We start from the raw sequence: 27,904 nt of genomic DNA, 5'->3' as shown, positions 1-27,904 counted from the left end.
CTTTGTAACATTAACACACTCTCTCTCTCTCCATCTTCCTCTCTCACTCTCCCTCTCTCCATCTTCCTCACTTTCTTTCTCCATTTCCCCTTCTCAATCTCTCCTGCCCCTCTCTTGCTCGCGTCACCTCTCGTTCTCTCTCTCTTTCTTCATCACCTTCTCTCGTTCTCACTGCCACTCTAAGGATCCCTCTTACACTCACTGCGTAACCCTCCTTCTCTTGCTCTCTTTCTCTTTTTGCCCTTCTCTCTCATTTTCCCTCCTCCACGATCAGGCTCTCCCTCCACCTCACCCACCCTCTCTCTTTCTCTCTCCCTCTTCGTTTCCTCTTTCAGTCTCTCCTTCTCTCTATCTTCCTCTCTTGTGCTCTCTCTCTCTCTCTCTCTCTCCATCTTCCTTCGTTGTCTGTTTTCTCTCCTCCCTGCGAGCGTCTGAGTTAGGGGCTGCATGAGGACATTCAGCCCCTCAATCCTGTACCACATCTGAATAAGGTCACAGTTGACTTGACCACATTCCTGCTCTCCTGAATAATCTTCCACATCCTCTCTCTGGCTTTATTCATTCACAGGATGATGGCATCACTGGCTAGGCCCAGCAGTTATTGCCCCATCCCTAATTGCCCCAGAGGGCAGTTAAGAGTGAACCACATTGCTGTGGGTCTGGAGTCACGTGTAGGCCCAGACCGGGTAAGGATAGCACTTTCCTTCCCTGACGGATAGGAGCAAATCAGCTGGGTTTTCCCGACAATCGGCAATAGATTCCTGGCCGTCAGATTCTCTCAACTCCAGTTTCTTTATTGAACTTTAACTGCTGTGGATGGATTTGACCCCAGACCCCCAGGGCGTTACCTGGGTCCAGTGATATCCCCACTGGGACCTACCCCTCTCACAAACCTGTCTCAACGTCTGCCTGAAACATCTTCAAGGATTCTGCTGCCACTTCCTTCTCAGGACAAGTTACAAACACCCACCACCGTCTGTGAGGATACAAATCACACAGTCTCTCTCTGTTTTAAATGAGCCAGACCAAACTTTTCAACCCTCTCCCTCTCTTTCGAACCACCCCTCTCAATCTCCCGCCATCTCTTCGTCTCCCTCTCTCTGCCTTCCCTATCTCTCTTTCTCCCTCTCTCAATCACCGATCTCTCCTTTTCCCTTTCTCTATCCCCCTCCATCGCTCCATCTTGCTCTGTCTTTCCTTCTTCCTCTCTGTACCTCCCTATCGCTCTCTAACTCTCTCTATCTCACTCTACCTCTCCTTCTCTCCTCACTCCCACACTTCCTATCTCCCTCTGCCTCTCCCCCTCTGTGTCCATCTCTGTCTCCCTCTCTGTCTATCTCCCTCCCTCTCTCCCTGCCTCCTCCTCTCTCTCTCTCCATCTCTCCCCCTCTCTCCCTGCCTCTCCCTCTCTCTCTCTCCCTCTCCATCCATCTATCCTTCTCCATCCGTCTCCCTCCCTCTCCCTCCCCCTCCCTCCCTCTCCATCCATCTCCCTCCCACTCCATCCATCTCCCTCCCTCTCCCTCCCCCTCCCTCCCTCTCCCTCCGTCTCCCTCCATCTCCCTCCCTCTCCCTCCATCTCCCTCCCTCTCCGTCCATCTCCCTCCCTCTCCGTCCATCTCCCTCCCTCTCCATCCATCTCCCTCCCTCTCCATCCATCTCCCTCCCTCTCCCTCCGTCTCCCTCCATCTCCCTCCCTCTCCCTCCCTCTCCCTCCATCTCCCTCCCTCTCCGTCCATCTCCCTCCCTCTCCATCCATCTCCCTCCCACTCCATGAGGGAGTGCCGCTACTGTCGGAGCGTCAGTGCTGAGGGAGTGCCGCTACTGTCAGAGGGTCAGTGCTGAGGGAGTGTCACACTGTTGGAAGGTCAGTGCTGAGGGAGTGCCGCACTGTTGGAAGGTCAGTGCTGAGGGAGTACCGCACTGTCGGAGGGTCAGTGCTGAGGGAGTACCGCACTGTCGGAGGGTCAGTGCTGAGGGAGTGGGCACTGTCGGAGGGTCAGTGCTGAGGGAGTGCCGCACTGTCAGAGGGTCAGTGCTGAGGGAGTGCCGCACTGTCGGAGGGTCAGTGCTGAGGGAGTGCCGCACTGTCGGAGGGTCAGTGCTGAGGGAGTGTCACACTGTTGGAAGGTCAGTGCTGAGGGAGTACCGCACTGTCAGAGGGTCAGTGCTGAGGGAGTGCCGCACTGTCAGAGGGTCAGTGCTGAGGGAGTGTCACACTGTTGGAAGGTCAGTGCTGAGGGAGTACCGCACTGTCAGAGGGTCAGTGCTGAGGGAGTGCCGCACTGTTGGAGGGTCAGTGCTGAGGGAGTGCCGCACTGTCAGAGGGTCAGTGCTGAGGGAGTACCGCACTGTCAGAGGGTCAGTGCTGAGGGAGCGCCGCACTGTCGGAGGGTCAGTGCTGAGGGAGTGCCGCACTGTCAGAGGGTCAGTGCTGAGGGAGTGCCGCACTGTCGGAGGGTCAGTGCTGAGGGAGTGCCACACTGTCAGAGGGTCAGTGCTGAGGGAGTGCCGCACTGTCGGAGGGTCAGTGCTGAGGGAGTGCCACACTGTCGGAGGGTCAGTGCTGAGGGAGTGGGCACTGTCGGAGGGTCAGTGCTGAGGGAGTGCCGCACTGTCAGAGGGTCAGTGCTGAGGGAGTGCCGCACTGTCGGAGGGTCAGTGCTGAGGGAGTGCCACACTGTCAGAGGGTCAGTGCTGAGGGAGTACCGCACTGTCGGAGGGTCACTGTATGCGTGGTTCTGTTAAATTGACTGCATTGTTTGCGATTGTGTAAAAGTGACTGCAGACACGCGACGTTGACTGTGAGGGGTGGACGGTGTGAACGAAATGCCAGACCTGTTTGTTGTGGGTGTGGGCAGTGAGAGAGTGAGCAAGGCTGTACCAGAGACTGGCAGGGAAGGGGTCTGTCTCCCTGGAGACCAGACCTGATGAGGTCAGTGCGTTTTGTGTTCGGAGCAGCCTCTGTTGATGAACAACAGAGAGCCCTCGGCGATAAATGATGAGGTTGTGGTGAAAATGCTTTGCCCGTGTTATTAACCTGCTGCAAGATTTGAAACAAATTACCTGATCACACTGAGACCGCAGCTTCTCTGTCAATGTCGACAAATTATTCCCTTTCTTCAGTTTGTGTGATCCATCCATCACTGGCCTCTGAACCTGTTCATTTGAAATGCTGCAGGAGTCAAATTTTGCTACAAGACAGAGACCCTTTGGCCCATCATCAGAATTCTCGCTGGGAAAGGCTTGCTTCCACATTGCACCTCACAGCCTTTTAGGTCAATTAGTCTTCCAGGTAGTGAGCTCCACACGTCAACAGCTCCCTGTGTCAAATTAATCCCCCAATTCCACACTAACCCCCTTCTCGAACTCAATTACACTCAGCCCATCACCAACCCCATCTCTCCATAGCTTCGATCCATTGACATGATTCACGTCAACCACTCCCCGTGGGAGAGATTCCCGCGTTCCCCATCCTTCCCTCCCTGCGGGAGTCAGTCCCACAATCACCCCCTCCCATTGAAATGTCAGTGCTGAGGGAGTGCTGCACTGTCGGAGGGACAGTGCTGAGGGAGTGGGCACTGTTGGAGGGTCAGTGCTGAGGGAGTGGGCACTGTTGGAGGGTCAGTGCTGAGGGAGTGGGCACAGTCGGAGGGTCTGTGCTGAGGGAGTGCCGCACTGTCGGAGGGTCAGTGCTGAGGGAGTGGGCACTGTCGGAGGGTGAGTGCTGAGGGAGTGCCGCACTGTCGGAGGGTGAGTGCTGAGGGAGCGCCGCACTGTTGAAGGGCCAGATTCTGTCCCGCATAGTATGGGGGACATGAGAGGGAAAGAAAGATATGTGTCATTACTGTGTTGCTCTTTGTGGGATCTTGCTGTGCCCTTGTTCCTTTGGCGGGGAAGGGGTTTTGGGTTGGGTTGGAGTGGGAGTCTGAAAGCACGGTTATACTCTGACATCTGTCTCTGTTTCTCCCCGACAGTAAAGACTCAAGTGGTTCAGGCAGAGAATGTGACCGTGATGGAAGGAGACACAGCCGAGATTACCTGTAAACTACACAGTTACGATGGCTCGATTGTGGTGATCCAAAACCCATATCGCCAAACCCTGTTCTTCAATGGCACACGGGGTAAGTAGCATTCCCCTGGTGGGTACAGCACTGCAGGAACAAGAACGGGTCTTTCAACACCATCATGGCCTCAGAACCCACTCTCCTACCCTTCCCATAACCCTTTGCAAATTAAACATCTCTCACTCTAAGCATGCCCAGGGTGCGGAAACAGGCCATTCGGCCCATTGGGTCGACACTGTCCCTCCCAAGAGCATCCCACCCAGACCCACACCCCGACCTTTTCTCCCTACATTTCGCAAGGTCAATCCGCCCTACCCTGGGCACTATGGGACAATTTAGCATGGCCAATCCACTCTAACCTGGGCACTATGGGACAATTTAGCATGGCCAATCCACCCTAACCTGCACATCCTGGGCACTATGGGACAATTTAGCATGGCCAATCCACCCTAACCTACACATCCCTGGACACTATGGGACAATTTAGCATGGCCAATCCACCCTAACCTGCACATCCCTGGACACTATGGGACAATTTAGCATGGCCAATCCACCCTAACCTGCACATCCCTGGACACTATGGGACAATTTAGCATGGCCAATCCACCCTAACCTACACATCCCTGGACACTATGGGACAATTTCCCATGGCCAATCCACCCTAACCTACACATCCCTGGGCACTATGGGACAATTTCCCATGGCCAATCCACCCTAACCTACACATCCCTGGGCACTATGGGACAATTTCCCATGGCCAATCCACCCTAACCTACACATCCCTGGGCACTATGGGACAATTTCCCATGGCCAATCCACCCTAACCTACACATCCCTGGGCACTATGGGACAATTTCCCATGGCCAATCCACCCTAACCTGCACATCCCTGGACACTATGGGACAATTTAGCATGGCCAATCCACCCTAACCTGCACATCCCTGGGCACTATGGGACAATTTAGCATGGCCAATCCACCCTAACCTGCACATCCCTGAGCACTATGGGACAATTTCCCATGACCAATCCACCCTGACCTTGACACCTTTGGACTGTGGGAGGAAACCAGAGCACCCGGTGGAAACCCACACAGACACGGGGAGAATGTGCAAACTCCACCCAGACAGTCACCTGAGGCTGGGATCGAACCCGGGTCCCTGGCGCAGTGAGGTAGCAGTGTTAACCTCTGAGCCATCCTGCCGGACATGTCACTTCAAAGTTACTCAGTGTCCAAGTGGCCACTGCACTCTGGTGAAGTGGATCCTTTCAGAGAGACCCTTCCTCCACATCCCTGCTTTAACTCTGCTTCTCCCTTATTCCAAGGCAATGACCCTTTGTTCCAGATTGCCGGACATGAGGACATGTCCTCACAATGTCCACGTTTTCAGTCCCCTGGAGTGCCGCACTGTGGGAGGGTCAGTGCTGAGGGAGTGCCGCACTGTGGGAGGGTCAGTGCTGAGGGAGTGCCGCACTGTCGGAGGGTCAGTGCTGAGGGAGTGCCGCACTGTGGGAGGGTCAGTGCTGAGGGAGTGCCGCACTGTGGGAGGGTCAGTGCTGAGGGAGTGGGCACTGTCAGAGGGTCAGTGATGAGGGAGTGCTGCACTGTCGGAGGGTCAGTTCTGGGGGAGTGCCGCACTGTCGGAGGGTCAGTGCTGAGGGAGTGCCGCACTGTCGGAGGGTCAGTGATGAGGGAGTGCCGCACTGTGGGAGGGTCAGTGCTGAGGGAGTGCCGCACTGTCGGAGGGTCAGTGCTGAGGGAGTGCCGCACTGTGGAAGGGTCGGTGCTGAGGGAGTGCCGAACTGTGGGAGGGTCAGTGCTGAGGGAGCGCCGCACTGTCGGAGGGTCAGTGCTGAGGGAGTGCCGCACTGTCGGAGGGTCATTGCTGAGGGAGTGCCGCACTGTCGGAGGGTCAGTGATGAGGGAGTGCCGCACTGTGGGAGGGTCAGTGCTGAGGGAGTGCCGCACTGTCGGAGGGTCAGTGCTGAGGGAGTGCCGCACTGTCGGAGGGGCAGTGCTGAGGGAGCGCCGCACTGTCGGAGGGTCAGTGCTGAGGGAGTGCCGCACTGTCGGAGGGTCAGTGCTGAGGGAGTGCCGCACTGTCGGAGGGTCAGTGCAGAGGGAGTGGGCACTGTCAGAGGGTCAGTGATGAGGGAGTGCCGCACTGTCGGAGGGTCAGTGCTGAGGGAGTGCCGCACTGTCAGAGGGTCAGTGCTGAGGGAGTGCCGCACTGTCGGAGGGTCAGTGCTGAGGGAGTGCCGCACTGTCGGAGGGTCAGTGCTGAGGGAGCACCGCACTGTCAGAGGGTCAATACTGAGGGAGTACCGCACTGTCGGAGGGTCAGTGCTGAGGGAGTCCTGCACTGTCGGGGGGTCAGTGCTGAGGGAGTGCCGCACAGTCGGAGGGTCAGTGCTGAGGGAGTGCCGCACTGTCGGAGGGACAGTGCTGAGGGAGTGCTGCACTGTCAGAGGGTAAGTGCTGAGGGAGTGGGCACTGTCGGAGGGTCAGTGCTGAGGGAGTGCTGCACTGTCAGAGGGTCAGTGCTGAGGGAGTGGGCACTGTCGGAGGGTCAGTGCTGAGGGAGTGCTGCACTGTCAGAGGGTCAGTGCTGAGGGAGTGGGCACTGTCGGAGGGTCAGTGATGAGGGAGTGCCGCATTGTCGGAGGGTCAGTGCTGAGGGAGTGCCGCACTGTCGGAGGGTCAGTGCTGAGGGAGTGCCGCTCTGTCGGAGGGTCAGTGCTGAGGGAGTGGGCACTGTCAGAGGGTCAGTGCTGAGGGAGTGCCGCACTGTCGGAGGGTCAGTGCTGAGGGAGTGCCGCACTGTCGGAGGGGCAGTGCTGAGGGAGCGCCGCACTGTCGGAGGGTCAGTGCTGAGGGAGTGGGCACTGTCAGAGGGTCAGGGATGAGGGAGTGCCGCACTGTCGGAGGGACATTGCTGAGGGAGTGCCGCACTGTCGGAGGTCAGTGCTGAGGGAGTGCCGCACTGTCGGAGGGTCAGTGATAGGGGATTGCCGCACTGTCGGAGGGTCAGTGCTGAGGGAGTGCCGCACTGTCGGAGGGTCAGTGCTGAGGGAGTGCCGCACTGTCGGAGGGACAGTGCTGAGGGAGTGCCGCACTGTCGGAGGTCAGTGCTGAGGGAGTGCCGCACTGTCGGAGGGTCAGTGATAGGGGATTGCCGCACTGTCGGAGGGTCAGTGCTGAGGGAGTGCCGCACTGTCGGAGGGTCAGTGCTGAGGGAGTGCCACACTGTCGGAGGGTCAGTGCTGAGGGAGTGGGCACTGTCGGAGGGTCAGTGCTGAGGGAGTGCTGCACTGTCAGAGGATCAGTGCTGAGGGAGTGGGCACCGTCGGAGGGTCAGTGCTGAGGGAGTGGGCACTGTCGGAGGGTCAGTGATGAGAGAGTGCCGCACTGTCGTTGGGTCAGTGCTGAGGGAGTGCCGCACTGTCGGAGGGTCAGTGCTGAGGGAGTGCCGCACTGTTGGAGGGTCACTGCTGAGGGAGTGCTGCACTGTCGGAGGGTCAGTGCTGAGGGAGTGCTGCACTGTCGGAGGGTCAGTGCTGAGGGAGTGCCGCACTGTCGGAGGGTCAGTGCTGAGGGAGTGCCGCACTGTCGGAGGGTCAGTGCTGAGGGAGTGGGCACTGTCGGTTGATCAGTGCTGAGGGAGTGGGCACTGTCGGAGGGTCAGTGCTGAGGGAGTGCTGCACTGTCTGAGGGTCAGTGCTGAGGGAGTGCTGCACTGTCGGGGGGTCAGTGCTGAGGGCGTGCCGCACTGTCGGAGGGTCAGTGCTGAGGGAGTGCCGCACTGTCGGAGGGTCAGTGCTGAGGGAGTGCCGCACTGTCGGAGGGTCAGTGCTGAGGGAGTGCCACACTGTCGGAGGGTCAGTGCTGAGGGAGTGCCGCACTGTCGGAGGGTCAGTGCTGAGGGAGTGCCGCACTGTCGGAGGGTCAGTGCTGAGGGAGTGCCGCACTGTCGGAGGGTCAGTGCTGAGGGAGTGGGCACTGTCGGAGGGTCAGTGCTGAGGGAGTGGGCACTGTCGGAGGGTCCGCCACAATGTTATATCGGACCTGTCCGAAACATTGCCTTCTGTTGTGTCGGAGTTTGGTTGACTCTGAGATTTAATCTCTCTGTTTCCAACGCAGTCTGTTGCTGCACTAGATTTCATAGCAGATGTTTCAGAGTGATGCAATTGGATTTACCGTGTCCACCGAGAATTCGATCAGGTTTGCTGCTGTTTCCCATCTCCTCAAGCTGTATTAGATTGATAACTCTGGACCATACAGAGTCGAAAAACTATCCCCTCTCTAAATGCAGAGGGGCTGCGTGTTCCCAATGGACTGGGATCTGACTGCTCATCCCTGAGGCACCAAGCAGGATTCAGAAACACCTCTGACCCCCCAGGAGTGAACGAAATTACCCGCAGAGGCGAGGGTTACGTTTGTGGAGGCATTGGGACAGGAGGGTGTGACAGGGAGGGGCTTGGGGTGTCTGCAACCATGACGTTTGACCCAGGACAGGAGTCAGAGTTGATGTCCCCTCCCGGTATGTGAGACCCTTCAATTCTGACCCTTCACCCCCCCCCCCGCCTCACTTAACCCTGGAATCTTCCTATGCCCCATCCTGACCTCGTGCATCCTTGCCTCTGCGTCCTAGGCTCTGCCGACAGCCCACTCTCCCCTGGCCCCTGATGCCCTCTACAGCAATCTATACCACCCCCACCCACACCCCCATAGTCTCTCCGCGCCCTGTGCCAATAAATGGCTTTGCAGGCCTCATACCTCATTGTACACCATTCCTTTAATACCTGGCACTGTGTTTTGAAACTGCTACAGAGCAATTGAAGTGTAAGTAAAGTACCAATGGCAGAAACTGTAAGCACCTGAAAGCGGGAGGTTTTGTTTGAATGAACGCTCTGCAATTGATAATGTTTCCTTTTCATGAACAGCCATTAATTTATGACCTGCCACTGTGTTTTGATACAGCTGCAGGGCACTAAGAGCATCAAACAGCCAGAGAAATTAAATTACCAGCAGCAGAAACTGCAAGCTTTAGCTCCTGTTGAAATAAATGACGTGCAGTTGGCAGCAAAGATTAGGCTGCCAGGGCTGATGGTCAGTTCATGTTTTCCGTGGGGTTCAAGGTGTTTGAGAACAGGATACGGAATTCCTGGAGTATGTGCCGAGGCATATCAGGATACCCCGATGGTCACAGGTCTTTGGGACGTGGATAAGCCTGTTTGATTATTGCAGCAAGCTGCACCCAACGGACAGACTGCCCTCAGACTGAGGGGTAGTTGCTGATCATGGTGAGGTGTTTAATCGGTGGTACAGACGCAGTCTCAAGTGGACTTCACTTCATAGCGGGGAGTTTAGGAAGCAGTGGCAGGGGTCAGACAGAGGCAGCATGGATTTATGAAGGGGAAATCAATCTGTTGGAATTCGATGAGGAGAGTTGACAAGGGGGAGCCAGTCGATGTGGTATATTCCGAGTTTCAGAACACACTTGACAAACTCCCATTTAAGAGATTATTGTGCAAGATTAAAGCACGTGGGATTGGGGGAGGTGTACTGCGTTGGAGAGAAAGCTGTTTGGCAGAGAGGAAACAAAGGGTAGGAATTAATGGTGCCCTTTTCAAATTGGCAGGCAGTAACTGGTGGGGTGCTACAGGGATTGGAGCTGGGACCCTAGCCTTTCACAATATACATTAATGATTTAGATGCAGGGAACAAAATGCAACAACTCAATGTTTACAGATGATACCAAGTTGGACAGGAGGGTGAACTATGATGAGGACGCAGAGATCCTCCAGCGTAATCTGAACAGGTTGGGTGAGTGGGCAAATCAATGACAGATGCAGTATAATTTGGACAAATGGAACATAGAGCATTCCAGCGCAGTACAGGCCCTTCGGCCCTTGATGTTGCGCCGCCCTGTGGAACCAATCTGAAGCCCATCTAACCTATACCATTCCATTCTCATCCATATGTTTATCCAGTGACCATTTAAATGCCCTTAAAGTTGGTGAGTCTACTCCTGTTGCAGGCAGTGCGTTCCATGTCCCTACTACTCTCTGAGTAAAGAAACTCCCTCTGACATCTGTCCTATATCTATCACCCCCTCAATTTAAAGCTATGTCCCCTCGTGCTAGCCATCACCATCCTGAGGAAAAAGGCTCTCATCCGATCTAACCCTCTGATTATCTTATATGTCTCTATTAAGTCACCTCTCAACCTTCTTCTCTTTAACAAAAACAGCCTCAGGTCCCTCAGCCTTTCCTTGTAAAACCTTCCCTCCATACCAGGCAACATTCGCGTAAATCTCCTCTGAACCCTTTCCAAAGCTTCCACATCCTTCCTATAATGCGGTGACCAGAACTATACACAATACTCCAAGTGCGGCCGCACCAGAGTTTTGTACAGCTGTAGCATGGCCTCATGACTCCGGAACTCAATCCCTCTCCCAATAAAAACCAACACACTGTATGCCTTCTTAACAACCCTATCAACCTGGGTGGGAACATTCAGGGATCTATGTACCTGGACACCAAAATCTCTCGCTCATCCACACTACCAAGAATCTTCCCATTAGCCCAGTACTCTGCATTCCTGTTTCTCCTTCCAAAGTGAATCACCTCACACTTGTCCACATTAAACTCCATTTGCCACCACTCAGCCCAGCTCTGCAGCTTATCTACGTCTCTCTGTAACCTGCAATATCCTTTGTCACTATCCAAACTCCACCGACCTTAGTGTCATCTGTAAATTTACCAACCCACCCTTCTACGCCCTCATCCAGATCATTTATAAAAATGACAAACAGCAGTGGCCCCAAAACAGATCCTTGCGGTACCCCACTAGTAACTGAGCTCCAAGATGAACATTTCCCATCAACCACCACCCTCTGTCTTCTTTCAGCTAGCCAATTTCTGATCCAAACCACTAAATCACCCTCAATCCCATACCCCTGTATTTTGTGCAATAGCCTACCATGTGGAACCTTATCAAAGACCTTACTGAAATCCATATACACCACATCAACTGCATTACCCTCATCTACCTGTTTGGTCACCTTCTCAAAGAACTCAGTAAGGTTTGTGAGACACGACCTACCCCTCACAAAACCGTGTTGACTATCCCTAATCAACTTATTCCTCTCTTGATGATTATAAATCCTATCTCTTATAACCTTTTCCAATACCTTACCCACAACCGAAGTAAATCTCACTGGTCTGTAGTTACCAGGGTTGGCTCGACTCCCCCTCTTGAACAAGGGGTTATTCACTTTGGAATAAAAAAACCCCAGATTATCACCTGAATGGGTGTACATTGGGAGAGGGGAGTCTGCAGAGGGACCTGGGTGCACCAGTCGCTGAAGGTGGGCGTGCAGGGGCAGCAGGCGCTACAGCATGGAAATGATTTGTTGGCCTTCACCGTGAGAGGTTTCGAGTCCAGGAGCAGGGGGTGTGTTGTTGCACTTATACAGGGCCTTGGGGAGGCCCCACCGAGAGTATCGTGGGCAGGTTGGGTCTCCTTTTCGGAGGAAGGATACCCTTGCTCCCGAGGGAGTGCAGCGAGGGTTTACCCAGGATGGTTCTGGGGATGACGGGACTGATGTACGGAGAGAGACTGACCAGGTTAGGATTGTTTTCACTGGAGTTCAGACGGGTGAGGAGGGGGGGGGACGAGGGGATCTCATAGAGGCTTATAAAATGCTAACAGGACGGGACAGAGTAGATGGAGGGAGGAGGGTCCTGATGGTGGGTGGGTCCAGATCCGGGGGTGGGGAGGGGTCACACTCTGAGGGTTCGGGGTGGGTCATTTAGGACAGAGATGAGGAGACATTTCTTCACCCAGAGAGTGGGGAGCCTGTGGGATTCATTCCCACAGGAAGGAGCTGATCAAAACAGTGAATATGTTCAAGAGGCGACTAGATACAGCACGTGGGGGTGAGTGGGGTCAAAGGTTACAGGGAGAAAGCAGGATGAGGCTGTTGGGGTTGGAGGGTCAGCCATGATGGTGATGGATGGGGCCGAATGGCCTCCTCTTGCTCTGATCCTCTATGTTTCAATATCAAAACAGAACAATATTACAGCCCATTCACATTCAGAGATATCACAGCCTCGCTGGAGTTAGGCAATGGTTGCAACTGACTGTAATATGAATTTACTGCATTAATAACCATCACAAAGCCTTGTGAATTGGATAATGTCAGGGAGGTAGATTTATTACAGCCTGCTGCTGCCTCATGCTAACGCAGTGTTGGGAAATCTAATAACTCAGGTTTATGTTTGGAACTGTGCCTCATTCTTTACAACCTTATTATTATTGCGACTCCAATGTATTAAAATCTAAAAGGGCCTTTATCGGATTGATATGGAAAACAGGAGCTAGGGGAGGCCACTCAGCCCTTCGAACCTGTCCCACCATTCGTTCTGACTATGCAACTCAATAGGCTGCTCCCACTTTTGCCCGAAACGCAATTTTCCTGCTCCTCGGATGCTGTCGGATCTGCTGTGCGTTTCCAGCACCACACTGATCTAAACTCTGTTCCCACTTTACCTCCAATCCCTTCAGCCCCAAGTGTTATCCAACTCCTTCTCAAAACCGTACAATGTTTCGTGTCCAACCACTTTCCAGGCTGGGAGAAAACAGCAAGGCAGGCATCACCAGGAAGGACAGGCAGGAGGCTGGGAGAACACAGCAAGGCAGGCAGCATCAGGGGGGACAGGCAGGAGGCTGGGAGAACACAGCAAGGCAGGCAGCATCAGGAGGGACAGGCAGGAGGCTGGGAGAACACAGCAAGGCAGGCAGCATCAGGAGGGACAGGCAGGAGGCTGGAGGAACACAGCAAGGCAGGCAGCATCAGGAGGGACAGGCAGGAGGCTGGAGGAACACAGCAAGGCAGGCAGCATCAGGAGGGACAGGCAGGAGGCTGGAGGAACACAGCAAGGCAGGCAGCATCAGGAGGGACAGGCAGGAGGCTGGGAGAACACAGCAAGGCAGGCACCATCAGGAGGGACAGGCAGGAGGCTGGGAGAACACAGCAAGGCAGGCAAGGAGGTGGAGAAGTCGCGATTTTGGGTGTAACCCTTCCTCAGGATTCGGGGAGAGGTTGGGATTGGTGACGACAGGTAGAGGGCGTACGACCTGGTTGGACAATGGGAGAAATGGATCCAGTTGGCAGCAGGGAGCAGTGGAAGAGAGGGGGAAGGGCTGGGAATGGAGTTGGTGGATGGGGAGGGGAGGGTATTTGATATTGGAGAACTCAATATTGAGCTCTCTGGGCTATAGGCTGCCCAGGCAGGCAGGTGAGATGTTGTTGCCCCAATTTGCACCGTGGTTTATTGTGGCAATGGAGGAGGCCAAGGATGGTCATGTCAGAAAGGGAGTGGTTCGGGGAATTGAAATGGGCGGGGTCTGGGAGGATGGTCATTCAAAGTTTGGGAGAAGATTTGTAGCTCGGGTGCTCGTTGTTGTGGTTCTGTTCGCCGAGCTGGGAATTTGTGTTGCAGACATTTCGTCCCCTGTCTAGGTGACATCCTCAGTGCTTGGGAGCCTCCTGTGAAGCGCTTCTGTGATCTTTCCTCCGGCATTTATAGGGATTTGAATCTGCCGTTTCCGGTTGTCAGTTCCAGCTGTCTGCTGCAGTGGTCGGTATATTGGGTCCAGGTCGATGTGGTTATTGATTGAATCTGTGGATGAGTGCCATGCCTCTAGGAATTCCCTGGCTGTTCTCTGTTTGGCTTGTCCTATAATAGTAGTGTTGTCCCAGTCGAACTCATGTTGCTTATCATCTGAGTATGTGGCTACTAAGGATAGCTGGTCGTGTCGTTTTGTGGCTGGTTGGTGTTTTTTTTATTTTTTTTAGTTAGGAAAACACCCGAGTGTCTCCTGTTTATTTTTTTTTCTCCTCTTTTCTCAGGGCAATGATCTCCTGATTTTTTTTTCTTTTATTATCCCCACACTCCCGCCTAACTGCGGTAGTACTTATTTTTCCCCCAGCCCCCATGGTGTGTGTGTGTGTGTGCAGGTGTGAGACACAGTGAAAGACACAAAGTGCATGAATCTTTATTCAGTTTCCACCACCAGGAAGATAGAAAACACCCAAGTGACCAGTGACAGGCAGTGCCCTTCACATCAAAGGGCAATGTTGTGTGATCAAACAGTGAAGGGGAGGGTAGGGATTAAATCAAAATAGAGTTGGAGGGAGAAATAATGCACTCCACTCCCTGCGGCGCCCACCTCTCCCTGAACGACTCCAGGATGTTGGTGGACACCGCGTGCTCCTTCTCCAAGGACACCCAGGCTCTAACGTAACCCCGGAAGAGGGGCAGGCAGTCGGCCCTAACGACCCCCTCCACGGCCCGCTGCCTGGACCTGTTGATGGCCAGTTTGGCCAGGCCCAGGAGCAGACCCACGAGGAGGTCTTTGGACCTGCCCTCCCTCCTCCGTACCGGGTGCCCGAAGATCAGGAGCGTGGGACTGAAGTGCAGCCAGAAACAGAGGAGGAGGTTTTTGAGGAAATCAAAAAGGGAGTGCAAACGCCCACACTCAATATATACATGGTCCACGGACTCCACAGCGCCACAGAACAAGCAGTTGGGCTGGGAGTCCGTGAACCACCGCAATCTGCGGTTGCAGGGGACTGCTGCGTGCAGCACCCTCCACCCCAGATCCTCGAGAGAAAGGGGGAGGACTCCTGCATAGAGAGACCTCCACTGGGGATCCCCACAGCCCAGTGGCAAATGGGCTAGTTGGTGTTCATGGATACGGATCGTTAGCTGTCTTCCTGTTTGTCCTATGTAGTGTTTTGTGCAGTCCTTGCATGGGATTTTGTACACTACATTGGTTTTGCTCATGTTGGGTATCGGGTCCTTCGTTCTGGTGAGTTGTTGTCTGAGCGTGGCTGTTGGTTTGTGTGCTGTTATGAGTCCTAGTGGTCGCAGTAGTCTGGCTGTCAGTTCAGAAATGCTCCTGATGTATGGTAGTGTGGCTAGTCCTTTGGGTTGCGGCATGTCCTCGTTCCGTTGTCTCTCCCTTAGGCATCGGTTGATGAAATTGCGAGGGTATCCGTTTTTGGCGAATACATTGTATAGGTGTTCCTCTTCCTCTTTTTGCAGTTCTGGTGTGCTGCAGTGTGTTGTGGCCCTTTTGAATAGTGTCCTGATGCAACTTCGTTTGTGTGTGTTGGGGTGGTTCCTTTCATAGTTCAGGACTTGGTCTGTGTGTGTGGCTTTCCTGTAAACCTTTGTGGTGAATTCTCCGTTTGGTGTTCTCTGTACCATCACATCTAGGAATGGGAGTTGGTTGTCCTTTTCTTCCTCTCCAGTGAATCGGATTCCTGTGAGTGTGAGTATGAAATTCAACCCAAACTCTGGGTCAGATATGTGGATGACACCTTTGTAATAATTAAAAACACAGAAACAGAGAACATACACCGGATCATCAACGCCACAGCACTCCCTCAGCACTGACCCTCCGACAGTACGGCACTCCCTCAGCACTGACCCTCCGACATGCAGCACTCTCTCAGCACTGACCCTCCGACAATGCGGCACTCCCTCAGCACTGACCCTCCGACAGTGCGGCACTCCCTCAGCACTGACCCTCCGACAGTGCGGCCCTCCCTCAGCACCGACCCAGATTTTGGACTGGGCTTAATTCCCCCACCATCGTGGGCTCAAGTCTCCGTAGCAGAGAGTCAATTTGCCAAACCATTGGTTTAGAATTAAGAGACAGAGGTAATGACATGGCAGATTAATTTTGAATCTGATCGAATCACAAGAGGTTGCAGAAAGGATGGTGAAATCACTGGCGGGAGATGAAGGGATTTAGACAAAGGGTCGGTGTATCAGATGTGAAAAGATAGCAGGAGGTTTTGTTGGCCTTAGGCCTGACAATGTTTCATTTTTGTCCCCTTTTTATCTCAACATGAATCATGGAACTTCAGAGACAGTGGCAGAACATTGAGCTGACAATTAGTGTACAAAGGAATGTGGGAGCTGGAGATTCAGAAACGACCATCTGGGAGGGTCACAATGCTTGAGAAATCTCCCAAGGAACAATGCCGTCCAGTATTTCAGCCAGGTCTAAGCCAGGTTCTTGGAACCAGGTCCCAGCCCTTGAGGAGTGAATTCAATCACCTTCATCAGACTCAATATGAGAAATAGCAGGAGGAGGAGGCCATTCAGCCCCTCAGGTTTCCCTTCCCTGCTGTATGTGCATGGCTGATTCATTCGTTGTTAAGTCCTTTCCTTGATCGAACTTCCCCAGCCCTCTCGCTCGGGTAGAGAATCCCAAACAGTCATTGAGAGGAAATTCCTTCACATCTCAGTGTCACCTTGTTCAGTAATGATTCCCGGGTTCAAGGGAAGACCCACCAGTCAAAACGTTTGAACAGCTATTTTGACAGTTGTGGCCCTGCCTCAGTACTGACCCTCTGACAGTGCGGCACTCCCTCAGCACTGACCCTCCGACAGTGCGGCACTCCCTCAGCACTGACCCCCCGACAGTGCGGCACTCCCTCAGCACTGACCCCCCGACAGTGCGGCGCTCCCTCAGCACTGACCCTCCGACAGTGCGGCACTCCCTCAGCACTGACCCTCTGACAGTGCGGCGCTCCCTCAGCACTGACCCTCCGACAGTGCGCCGCTCCCTCAGCACTGACCCTCCGACAGTGCGGCGCTCCCTCAGCACTGACCCTCCGACAGTGCGGCACTCCCTCAGCACTGACCCTCTGACAGTGCGGCACTCCTTCAGCACTGACCCTCCGACAGTGCGGCACTCCCTCAGCACTGACCCTCTGACAGTGTGGCACTCCCTCAGCACTGACCCTCTGACAGTGCGGCACTCCCTCAGCACTGACCCTCCGACAGTGCGGCGCTCCCTCAGCACTGACCCTCCGACAGTGCGGCGCTCCCTCAGCACTGACCCTCCGACAGTGTGGCGCTCCCTCAGCACTGACCCTCCGACAGTGCGGCGCTCCCTCAGCACTGACCCTCCGACAGTGCGGCACTCCCTCAGCACTGACCCTCCGACAGTGCGGCGCTCCCTCAGCACTGACCCTCCGACAGTGCGGCGCTCCCTCAGCACTGACCCTCCGACAGTGTGGCGCTCCCTCAGCACTGACCCTCCGACAATGCGGCGCTCCCTCAGCACTGACCCTCCGACAGTGCGGCACTCCCTCAGCACTGACCCTCCGACAGTGCGGCACTCCCTCAGCACTGACCCTCCGACAGTGTGGCACTCCCTCAGCACTGACCCTCCGACAGTGTGGCACTCCCTCAGTACTGACCCTCCGACAGTGCGGCACTCCCTCAGCACTGACCCTCTGACAGTGTGGCACTCCCTCAGCACTGACCCTCCGACAGTGCAGCACTCCCTCAGCACTGACCCTCCGACAGTGCGGTACTCCCTCAGCACTGACCCTCCGACAGTGCGGTACTCCCTCAGTACTGACCCTCTGACAGTGCGGCACTCCCTCAGCACTGACCCTCTGACAGTGCGGCGCTCCCTCAGCACTGACCCTCTGACAGTGCGGCACACCCTCAGCACTGACCCTCTGACAGTGCGGCGCTCCCTCGGCACTGACCCTCTGACAGTGCGGCACACCCTCAGCACTGACCCTCTGACAGTGCCCACTCCCTCAGCACTGACCCTCCGACAGTGCGGCACTCCCTCAGCACTGACGCTCTGACAGTGCGGCACACCCTCAGCACTGACCCTCTGACAGTGCCCACTCCCTCAGCACTGACCCTCTGACAGTGCGGCACTCCCTCAGCACTGACCCTCCGACAGGTCAGCAGTCTCTCAGTACAGGACATTGGTGAGGCCCTCCAGTTCTGGTCACTCTGTTATCGGAAGAATACTATTAAACTGGAGAGGGTTCTGAAGGGATTTACCGGGATGTTGCCGGGTATTGGGAGGATTTAAATTGTAAGGAGAGCCTGGGACTTTTTTTTACAGATGCGCAGGAAGCTGAGAGGTGACCTTTTCGAGTTTTTTTAAATCATGAAGGATATAATTAAGGTTAGTTTTGGTGTCTTTTCCCTGGCGTGAGGGATTTGAAGGGGTTGTCTTTTTTCACATGAGAGGAGAAAGATTTATAAAAGACAAGAGGCAACTTTTTTACTCAGAGGGTGGTCCGTGTGTGGAATGACCTTCCTGAGGGAGTGGGGGGTGTGGGGACAGTTACAACATTTAAAAGACATTTGGATGAGGACATGGACAGGAACGGGTTGGAGAGAGATGGGGCAGGAGCAGGCAGGCGGGACTGGTTTAGTTTGGGATTAGGGTCGGTATGGACTGTTTGGGCCGAAGGGTCTGTTTCTCTGCTGTAGAACAGTATGACTTGAGAGTGTTGACCCTTTTGTCCTGACGAGCTCTCACTCGGCATGAATCTCTGGTGGTCCCCTCAACCAGAATTGGAACCACGTTGCATGGTCCCTTCCTTCGTTGCCTGTATGTCTCACCTCTCAAAGCTGGGTCCTGTATCAGGAACCCCCCCCCCCCACACCAAGTGCGCAATGGCAGCATCATGTCCAGCTACTGCAGGCCCATCGAGAGGTCCGCGGGTATGACCTTTCACCCCGTCAGCAAGGTGCAAGATTTTGCTGTTGGGCTCTGACCGAAACCGCGTGCAAACCAGCCTCCCCCCCCCCCAGTGACTGCGTCTGGACTTCCCCCTGCACTCGGGAAGGCACCCGACATCGTCAAAGACCCCCTCCCATCGCAAACCAAACACCCCTCCCACCCCAAAACAAACACCCCTCCGATCCCAAACCAAACACCCCTCCCACTCCAAAACAAACACCCCTCCCACCCCAAACCAAACACCCCCTCCCACCCCAAACCAAACACCCCTCCCACTCCAAAAAAAACACCCCTCCCACCCCAAACCAAACACCCCTCCCATCCCAAACCAAACGCCCCTCCCACCCCAAACCAAACACCCCCTCCCACCCCAAACCAAACACCCCTCCCATCCCAAACCAAACGCCCCTCCCACCCCAAACCAAACACCCCCTCCCACCCCAAACCAAACACCCCTCCCATCCCAAACCAAACGCCCCTCCCACCCCAAACCAAACACCCCTCCCACCCCAAACCAAACACCCCTCCCACCCCAAACCAAACACCCCCTCCCACCCCAAACCAAACACCCCTCCCACTCCAAAAAAAACACCCCTCCCACCCCAAACCAAACACCCCTCCCACTCCAAAAAAAACACCCCTCCCATCCCAAACCAAACATCCCTCTGATCCCAAACCAAACACCCCTCCCACCCCAAATCAAACACCCCTCCCATCCCAAACCAAACACCCCTCCCACCCCAAACCAAACACCCCCTCCCACCCCAAACCAAACACCCCTCCCACCCCAAACCAAACACCCCCTCCCACCCCAAACCAATCATCCCACCCACCACAAAACAAACACCCCTCCCTCCCCTAACCATACACCCCTCCCACCGCAAACCAAACACCCCTCCGTCCCCAAACCAAACACCCCTCACACCCCAAACCAAAAACCCCTCCCACCCCAAACCAAACACCCCTCCCACCCCAATATAAATATCCCTCCCTCCCCAAGCCAAACACCCCCTCCCTCCCCAAACCATACACCCCTCCCACTCCGAACCAGACACCCCTCCCATCCCAAAGCAAACACTCCCTCCCACCCCTAACCAAACACCCCCTCCCTTCTCAAACCAAACACCCCTCCCACCCTAAACCAAACACCTCCCACCCCAAAATAAACTCCCTCTTCCACCCCAAACCAAACACCCCTCCCTCCCCGAACAAACACCCCCTCCCACCCCAAACCAAACACCCCCTCCCTTCTCAAACCAAACACCCCTCCCACCCCAAACCAAACACCCCCTCCCTTCTCAAACCAAGCACCCCTCCCTCCCCAAGCCAAACACCCCTCCCACCCCAAACCAAACACCCCTCCCACCCCAAATCAAACACCCCTCCATCCCCAAACCAAACACCCCTCCCACCCCAAATCAAACACCCCTCCCACCCCAAACCAAACACCCCTCCCACCCCAATATAAATATCCCTCCCTCCCCAAGCCAAACACCCCCTCCCACCCCAAACCAAAAACCCCTCCCACCCCCAACCAAACACCCCTCCGTCCCCAAACCATACACCCCTCCCTCCCCAAACCAAACACCCCTCCCTCCCCAAACCAAACATCCCTCCCACCGCAAACCATACATCCCTCCCACCCAAAACCAAGGACCCCTCCCATCCCAAACCAAACACCCCTCCCACCGCAAACCATACATCCCTCCCACCCCAAACCAAGCACCCCTCCCACCCTAAACCAAACACCCCTCCCTCCCCAGAACAAACATCCCTACCACCCCAAACCAAGGACCCCTCCCACCCCAAATCAAAGACCCCTCCCACCCCAAACCAAAGACCCCTCCCACTCCAAACCAAGATCCCCTCCCATCCCAAACCAGAGACCCCTCCCACCCCAAACCAAACACTCCTCTTCCATTGGGCAGAAGATACAAGTACACACCAACAGATTTAAGATCGGCCTCTTTCCCGCTGTTATCAGATTTACGATCAGCCTCTTTCCCGCTGTTATCAGATTTAAGATCAGCCTCTTTCCCGCTGTTATCAGATTTACGATCAGCCTCTTTCCCGCTGTTATCAGATTTAAGATCAGCCTCTTTCCCGCTGTTATCAGATTTGCGATCGGCCTCTTTCCCGCTGTTATCAGATTTAAGATCAGCCTCTTTCCCGCTGTTATCAGATTTAAGATCAGCCTCTTTCCCGCTGTCATCAGATTTAAGATCAGCCTCTTTCCCGCTGTTATCAGATTTAAGATCAGCCTCTTTCCCGCTGTCATCAGATTTACGATCGGCCTCTTTCCCGCTGTTATCAGATTTACGATCGGCCTCTTTCCCGCTGTTATCAGATTTAAGATCGGCCTCTTTCCCGCTGTTATCAGATTTGCGATCGGCCTCTTTCCCGCTGTTATCAGATTTAAGATCAGCCTCTTTCCCGCTGTTATCAGATTTGCGATCGGCCTCTTTCCCGCTGTTATCAGATTTAAGATCGGCCTCTTTCCCGCTGTTATCAGATTTATGAACAGCCCTCTCATATATTCGTTGATCTTCCTCTGCACCTCCCCTGTAGCTCTAACCCTTCCTTCGGCACTCTGTCCTATTACCCTGATGTACATACATAAGGTCTGATTTGTCTGGTTAACACACAAGACAATACTTTTCATTGTATCTCATTACAAGTGAAATAAAATCAAGGTTCACATATCCCAAATGAATTTATATTGTTTTCTGCAACTATAGTGGTCTCTTGCTTCAACCCTTCTGCCTCTGTCACCCCTTCGACATTTGGAACCCCTGGAAACTCTGCTGTTTGTCCTGACTTTGGCAAACTGTCCCATCATTCACTCTTAGGCTCAGATTCCCCTTTCGGTCACACCCCATCTTGGGATACTTGCCCTCTTGACAAGCCTTATCAACTCGGTCAATTCTCTTAAATTAGCTGTTCGTTATTAGCACACTTGGGATTGTTTGCCATGAGTTGTCCGATCAGTTGGTGTAAGGTTTGGGTCTTGTAAATGTGAGCTGGGCGGTTTCTAGTGACCCGCTATGAGAGGAAACATCCGCTTGCTATCTACCCTGACAAGCACCTTCCATATCTTCCACGTTTCGATACGATCAGTCCACATCCTGCGAAACACTTGGACCAAGCCCCTCTACCCATCCTCACAGACAGCCCCATTCACCTCAGGCATCAACAAGGTATATGTTTGGTGAGATCGATTGACGCTTGGACACCAAGAGGATTAAAGGTGAGGGTGGAAAGGACACCAACTGTGATCACACTGAATGTTAGGAGAGGCTCAATGGGCCAAATGGCCTCTTGTTGCTTCTGTTTTCACACTTCACTGGGAGAGGCCACATTCAATCACTGCCCCACATTCCTGGAGTTATCATAAAACGTAAAGATTTCTCCAAGTTCCTTGATTTATCTGTCTTTCAGACCCAAGGTGACAGAATGCACAGACAAGGTTTCTGCCATTAGGATTTAGTATTTTTTTAAAAATAATTAGACTGAACCATCAGCAAATAGTCTTCTAATTAAATCCCCCTTACAACCTACCCCTTAGAGATACACAGACACACACACATGCACACATGCATACATACATTTACACACATAAACACACACACGCACACATGCATACATACATTTACACGCACACACTCACACACGCTCATGCACGCAGACACACACTCTCTCTCTCTCACACACACACACTCAGACACACACATGTATACATACATTTACACACAGATACATGCATACACTTACACACACACAAACACACACATACACATGCATACATACATTTACACACACTGACACACACAAATGCAGACTCACACACACACACACAGACAGACTCTCTATCTCTGTCACTCACACACACACATCAACACACACACACACTCACTCACTTGCAGACGTACACAGATAGACACTAACAAAAACATACACATTCTGACTCCCACACAAACACACAAACACTCACATGCACACTCTTGCACACCTGCACACACACACATGTACGTACCCACACGGAGAGACACATCATCCACAAAGAAAACATGGGTGACATGGACGGAGGTAAAGATTGGGAAGGCAGTTCAACATTTCCCTGTCCATAGGATCAGAGCAGATGGTCCTTGTGCTGATCAGAATGCTGTTTCTCAGTCCTTCTTCTCCAGATGCTTTCACTGGTTTGCAGAAGGTACAGGGTGGCTGCCTCACACTTATAAAAGTTTGCTGACTTATCGGTTAACAACCCTAGCTGACATCAACAGCTGATGGAAAGATAAATTGGGTTACTCCAGGTTCAAAGAGGCTTTTACTACAGAGAACAGAGAGACTCCTGAGCTGGTGGTGGACTGTAGGCCTCTCAGTAATTTGCTCGCAGCCCCAAACTGTTCAGGTATCTAATACACATCGCTGTTGGCAGGCAGAAGGTTTTTGTCATCGATAACTGGTCACTACACCATAGACCAATCAGCTACTTGTTGCTGGATGAATCTCCATTTGCACACAACCCTTGGCTCCAGCTCATCTGCAAACTACAGTCCAACTGGTAGCTGTGCAAACATTGCTTACAGTGAGAGTCAGGTCACTCACTTTGAAATGCATGCAGCAACCCCCCAGCAATACTTGGTTTTAAAAACAATTGTTTTGTATTTTTTAAACTTTGGTCTGCAGTTAAAAAGACAGAAAGAAAAGGTGTTTACACCATCTGTGATACCCTTCAATATCTTTGAAAAATATTTTTACATCTGTCCAAAGTCTTGGGTGTCCTTTTCGTATGAAAGGAACCAGGTTTTGGAATCCATAACAATTCTGGTAGATTAAACTCAAAGACTTTGTGATTGGAAAAACTCAGCAGGTCTTCCAGCGCCTGTGGAGAGAGAAACAGAGTTAATGTTTGATTCCTCGTCATAACTGTTTGGAACATTTGTGTTGCATTGTTAAGTGAGTGGGGGTAGAGTGAGGAGCTAAGAGAGAGGACAGGGGATGTCAGCTTGAGGCACGCAGCTTGTGTTGTGCAGTGGGGGAGAGGATGGCACAGTGGTTAGCACTGCTGCCTCACAGCGCCAGGGACCTGGGTTCAATTCCCGCCTCAGGCGACTGACTGTGTGGAGTTTGCACATTCTCCCCGTGTCTGCGTGGGTTTCCTCCGGGTGCTCCGGTTTCCTCCCACAGTCCAAAGATGTGCAGGTCAGGTGAATTGGCCATGCTAAATTGCCTGTAGTGTTAGGTGAAGGGGTAGATGTAGGGGTATGGGTGGGTTGCGCTTCGGCGGGGCGGTGTGGACTTGTTGGGCCGAAGGGCCTGTTTCCACACTGTAAGTGATCTAATCTAATCTAATTATTCCCAGGACTAGTAGAGCTATCCATTCATACAGTCCAACTACACACACATGTACACACCCACACGGAGAGACACATCATCCACACACTCACATTCTTACACACACAACTACACACACATGTACACACACACAACTACACACACATGTACACACCCACACGGAGAGACACATCATCCACACACTCACATTCTTACACACACAACTGCACACACACATGTACACACCCACACGGAGAGACACATCATCCACACACTCACATTCTTACACACACAACTACACACACACGTACACACCCACACGGAGAGACACATCATCCACACACTCACATTCTTACACACACAACTGCACACACACGTACACACCCACACGGAGAGACACATCATCCACACACTCACATTCTTACACACACAACTACACACACACGTACACACCCACACGGAGAGACACATCATCCACACACTCACATTCTTACACACACAACTACACACACGTACACACCCACACGGAGAGACACATCATCCACACACTCACATTCTTACACACACAACTGCACACACACGTACACACCCACACGGAGAGACACATCATCCACACACTCACATTCTTACACACACAACTACACACACACGTACACACCCACACGGAGAGATACATCATCCACACACTCACATTCTTACACACACAACTGCACACACACGTACACACCCACACGGAGAGACACATCATCCACACACTCACATTCTTACACACACAACTGCACACACACGTACACACCCACACGGAGAGACACATCATCCACACACTCACATTCTTACACACACAACTACACACACACGTACACACCCACACGGAGAGACACATCATCCACACACTCACATTCTTACACACACAACTACACACACATGTACACACCCACACGGAGAGATACATCATCCACACACTCACATTCTTACACACACAACTACACACACACGTACACACCCACACGGAGAGACACATCATCCACACACTCACATTCTTACACACACAACTGCACACACATGTACACACCCACACGGAGAGACACATCATCCACACACTCACATTCTTACACACACAACTACACACACATGTACACACCCACACGGAGAGACACATCATCCACACACTCACATTCTTACACACACAACTACACACACACGTACACACACACACGGAGAGATACATCATCCACACACTCACATTCTTACACACACAACTACACACACACATGTACACACCCACACGGAGAGACACATCATCCACACACTCACATTCTTACACACACAACTGCACACACATGTACACACCCACACGGAGAGACACATCATCCACACACTCACATTCTTACACACACAACTACACACACACGTACACACCCACACGGAGAGACACATCATCCACACACTCACATTCTTACACACACAACTGCACACACATTTACACACCCACACGGAGAGACACATCATCCACACACTCACATTCTTACACACACAACTACACACACATGTACACACCCACACGGAGAGATACATCATCCACACACTCACATTCTTACACACACAACTGCACACACATTTACACACCCACACGGAGAGACACATCATCCACACACTCACATTCTTACACACACAACTACACACACACGTACACACCCACACGGAGAGACACACCATCCACACACTCACATTCTTACACACACAACTACACACACATGTACACACCCACACGGAGAGACACATCATCCACACACTCACATTCTTACACACACAACTGCACACACATGTACACACCCACACGGAGAGACACATCATCCACACACTCACATTCTTACACACACAACTGCACACACATGTACACACCCACATGGAGAGACACATCATCCACACACTCACATTCTTACACACACAACTGCACACACATGTACACACCCACACGGAGAGACACACCATCCACACACTCACATTCTTACACACACAACTGCACACACATGTACACACCCACACGGAGAGACACATCATCCACACACTCACATTCTTACACACACAACTGCACACACATGTACACACCCACACGGAGAGACACATCATCCACACACTCACATTCTTACACACACAACTGCACACACATGTACACACCCACACGGAGAGACACATCATCCACACACTCACATTCTTACACACACAACTACACACACATGTACACACCCACACGGAGAGACACATCATCCACACACTCACATTCTTACACACACAACTACACACACACGTACACACCCACACGGAGAGACACACCATCCACACACTCACATTCTTACACACACAACTACACACACATGTACACACCCACACGGAGAGACACATCATCCACACACTCACATTCTTACACACACAACTGCACACACATGTACACACCCACACGGAGAGACACATCATCCACACACTCACATTCTTACACACACAACTGCACACACACATGTACACACCCACACGGAGAGACACATCATCCACACACTCACATTCTTACACACACAACTACACACACACGTGCACACCCACACGGAGAGACACATCATCCACACACTCACATTCTTACACACACAACTACACACACACGTACACACCCACACGGAGAGACACATCATCCACACACTCACATTCTTACACACACAACTGCACACACATGTACACACCCACACGGAGAGACACATCATCCACACACTCACATTCTTACACACACAACTACACACACATGTACACACCCACACGGAGAGACACATCATCCACACACTCACATTCTTACACACACAACTGCACACACATGTACACACCCACACGGAGAGACACATCATCCACACACTCACATTCTTACACACACAACTGCACACACATGTACACACCCACACGGAGAGACACATCATCCACACACTCACATTCTTACACACACAACTACACACACATGTACACACCCACACGGAGAGACACATCATCCACACACTCACATTCTTACACACACAACTACACACACATGTACACACCCACACGGAGAGACACATCATCCACACACTCACATTCTTACACACACATGTACACACACATGTACGCACCCACACGGAGAGACACATCATCCACACACTCACATTCTTACACACACAACTACACACACACGTACACACCCACACGGAGAGACACATCATCCACACACTCACATTCTTACACACACAACTACACACACATGTACACACCCACACGGAGAGACACATCATCCACACACTCACATTCTTACACACACAACTGCACACACATGTACACACCCACACGGAGAGATACATCATCCACACACTCACATTCTTACACACACAACTGCACACACATGTACACACCCACACGGAGAGACACATCATCCACACACTCACATTCTTACACACACAACTACACACACACGTACACACCCACACGGAGAGACACATCATCCACACACTCACATTCTTACACACACAACTACACACACATGTACACACCCACACGGAGAGACACATCATCCACACACTCACATTCTTACACACACAACTACACACACACGTACACACCCACACGGAGAGATACATCATCCACACACTCACATTCTTACACACACAACTACACACACACATGTACACACCCACACGGAGAGACACATCATCCACACACTCACATTCTTACACACACAACTGCACACACATGTACACACCCACACGGAGAGACACATCATCCACACACTCACATTCTTACACACACAACTACACACACACGTACACACCCACACGGAGAGACACATCATCCACACACTCACATTCTTACACACACAACTGCACACACATTTACACACCCACAC

General features: G+C 52.7%; 1 protein-coding gene across 2 annotated transcripts in view; it reads left to right on the top strand.

Annotated features, from left to right (window-relative positions):
- The window catches only part of cadm4 (cell adhesion molecule 4), a 238,940-nt gene that overhangs the window by 120,634 nt on the left and 90,402 nt on the right, over positions 1-27,904 (top strand). For both annotated transcript variants that reach the window (XM_072553562.1, XM_072553563.1), the window contains exon 2: positions 3,978-4,124. In XM_072553562.1, coding sequence (XP_072409663.1) covers positions 3,978-4,124 — 147 coding nt within the window. The remainder of the gene's footprint in view (positions 1-3,977; positions 4,125-27,904) is intronic.

Source organism: Chiloscyllium punctatum, chromosome 34 (genome assembly GCF_047496795.1).
Source record: "Chiloscyllium punctatum isolate Juve2018m chromosome 34, sChiPun1.3, whole genome shotgun sequence".
Taxonomy (NCBI): Eukaryota; Metazoa; Chordata; class Chondrichthyes; order Orectolobiformes; family Hemiscylliidae; genus Chiloscyllium; species Chiloscyllium punctatum.
Note: the sequence above shows the minus strand (reverse complement) of the source record. Positions and strands in the feature narration are given on the sequence as shown.